The sequence below is a fragment of the Puccinia triticina genome, chromosome 6A, assembly GCF_026914185.1.
Source record: "Puccinia triticina chromosome 6A, complete sequence".
Taxonomy (NCBI): Eukaryota; Fungi; Basidiomycota; class Pucciniomycetes; order Pucciniales; family Pucciniaceae; genus Puccinia; species Puccinia triticina.
Genome location: NC_070563.1, coordinates 42440 through 45042, shown reverse-complemented (window position 1 = coordinate 45042; position 2603 = coordinate 42440). Strand labels below are relative to the sequence as shown.

The window sequence follows — 2603 nt, the reverse complement described above, 5'->3', positions numbered from 1 at the left end:
ACTTGACACATGTGTTGATGACCTGGAGGGCTTCCTCCCGGTCAACACTGTTGTGTTTGTTGTGTTGTTGACCGGGAGGGATTGACGCGCGTGAAGGTATGCCCTTGTCGACCAGGGGGGATTCCTCCTAGTCAACACAGGCGCGTATTCTTGCCGACATAGGGGGCATTCTTCCCAGGGGGTCGTTGACAAGTCAGTATGGATTTGTATGGATGACCAGTCAGCACCAGTACTGTGCAGGTGTTGAGGTGTATGGCTCAGGACACACTTAGCACATGCAAATACTGTGCTAAGTCCAAATCTGAGCTACAGATCTTCTTTTGATGCTGAGCTAACCTGTGATTAAACTTGGAATGACCATGGAGGTCAACTGACAGCACTTTCTCAAGTTTTTTTTCATAGTGCAACCTCCCACACAGGGAGGGACTTTGATAAGTTAGGTGCTTTTGCAAGTATGCCTCTCTGGTGAGACTGGGCTGCCACTCAGACCTGCACCACAAGTGGCTTAGGGCCTGTACCATGGGCCTCAATTTTGAAAAATTTCCACTTTTTTTGCCCTGTACACAAAAATTGAAAACTAGGGGAGGGTTCAAATGTTGAAATTCTTCACATTTGGGCTCCAGCCTACATTTTGGCCAGGCTCAGTTTTTGTCCCAAGAAATTTTGAGGCAAATAAATTTGGAAAATTTCAATTTTCATGCCCTATGGTACAGGCCCTTAGTTAAGCTTGCCCCCCCCCCCCCCCCCCCCCCCCCGCCATTTGAGTGGCTTAGTTAGGTTAGCACACACTGCTGAGCCCAGACATTTTGCCTGCAGCACATAAAGCACCACAGCAGAGTGGTGAAACACTTGCCCCATTACACTGACAACTAAACATGTACCAGAGTTGAAGTCAATGGAAAAATTGCTACTGAACTGGAGTGAAAGTTGAAATCCATAATGAACCACATTGGCAGAATTAATTAATTAGATATGCCAGTACTTATCCATAGCCTCTGGGTGTTCCAGTATCATCAAGCCACATAAATACACACTCCTTCATCCATTTTTGTTCGTACTCTCCAGCTTGCTCCTCCAATTCTTCTCGGCTGAGACTTAGACTAAGGAATGGTACGGAAGATTCCTGGTTTGTCCCATTAGCTTGGATAGAAGACCTGATTGTAATATCAGATATTACTCGCCGGACGATCAACGAAGTTTGAAGGTTGGACCAGATTCTGATGTGATCTCCGAAGACGTCTTCAGGCTCTGGTGAGATCGATTTGCTGTTAGTTGGAATTGGTTTGGTGTATGGGAGCATGTCTTTCGTTTGAGAGGTAGCCCTGAGTTTTTTTTTTTTTTTTTTTTTTTTTTTGATTGCGAGAAGAAGCGATGACCTATATGTCAGCCGAGGCAATAATTGATTGAGAGCTGAATCGAGTACACACATCGCCGTAGCAGAGACGTCACCAAGTTTCCGTTTTTCGCAAATTATACAGATCACCTTCCAAAACAGGCTGAGTCGGATAGGATTCCAGACAATTGGAGTTGGTGTCCGGCCGTCCTGCGTCGTCCCCGGAGTGCTTGAAGTTGGTTTGACTGATCGCAATAGTTTGGGGTCTGCCCAAGTGGGCAAGCTGATGACATCACCAAACCGACCATAATAGTCGCTCCGCGTCACACTGGACTTCCATACCGGTATCAACCAAAACCCGCGCCGTTGTGAGTCTGGCGATGAAGTGGCTGATAGTAGTTTAAGGTCATAAGTGGGATCTAGTTTGGCGAGTGAGGTGAACGAGTGCCACGGCTTGAGGGATCTGAGACGAGTTCGTTGAGAGCGAATTGAAGGCCTGTGTAAACCGGTCGAGCCATCAGCCCGATCTCCAGCCAGGAGAGTTTCGGAGGCTGTTATTGAGGGTGAACGATATGGCTGTCGGGAGCAAAAGTGAATTATGTTAGCAAGACTCTATATATATACATTCTTCGAAATAATCACTCAACTGGAGGTATACAAAACTCTAGTGCGTCCTGGCCCAGAGTGTCAAACGGTGCAGCCAGCTCGTCTTCACGCCGTGCTGGATTCAAGTTGCGCAAGCTGGCTGGTTCATGGGGTTCCTCGATCAAGTCCAATACCAACTTGACCGCCCGATCGTCGGATTGGTCCAGGTAGGAATTTATAATTAGCTCAACCGAGTACTTGAACAGTTCTTCCTTAGCCAACGATGGGTCCGGATTTGGCGATGATAAGCCAGCTTGACTCAGGATCCTTAGTTCGACTCCAAATTGAGAAGGATGTTCTTTTGGGTAAGCGGAGGAAGAAGTGCCCCTGTTGAGACTGGTCCGTTCTGTCATTCTGGAAAGAGCGAGCAGGTCAAGTTTCGAATGAGAAAGCCTGCCTAGTGCACGAGACGAATCGGGATTCTTCCTCTACTACGTCTGGGTGCGCTCGCTCCAACCTGTCATCGTCTAGTGGTTAGGACACCAGGTTCTGATTGATCACCCTGACACTTCCTGGTAACCCCGGTTCAAACCCGGGTGACAGGTCTTTTGCGAGCCAGCACACACATCCTGCAGGTTGTCACCCAGTTGAGGCTGGGCTGGGTTTGTACCAAATGGCTGCCTAC

At 48.0% G+C, this 2603-nt stretch overlaps 1 protein-coding gene across 1 annotated transcript; it reads right to left on the bottom strand.

The window, feature by feature from the left end:
• Window positions 1-982: 982 nt before the first annotated feature.
• On the bottom strand, window positions 983-2331 carry PtA15_6A6 (uncharacterized protein; the record flags this gene model as incomplete). Its single annotated transcript, XM_053170433.1, has 3 exons — window positions 983-1322; window positions 1428-1909; window positions 1981-2331. 3 exons carry the CDS (start codon window positions 2329-2331, stop codon window positions 983-985), a joined length of 1173 nt encoding a protein of 390 aa, XP_053020933.1.
• Window positions 2332-2603: the final 272 nt, after the last annotated feature.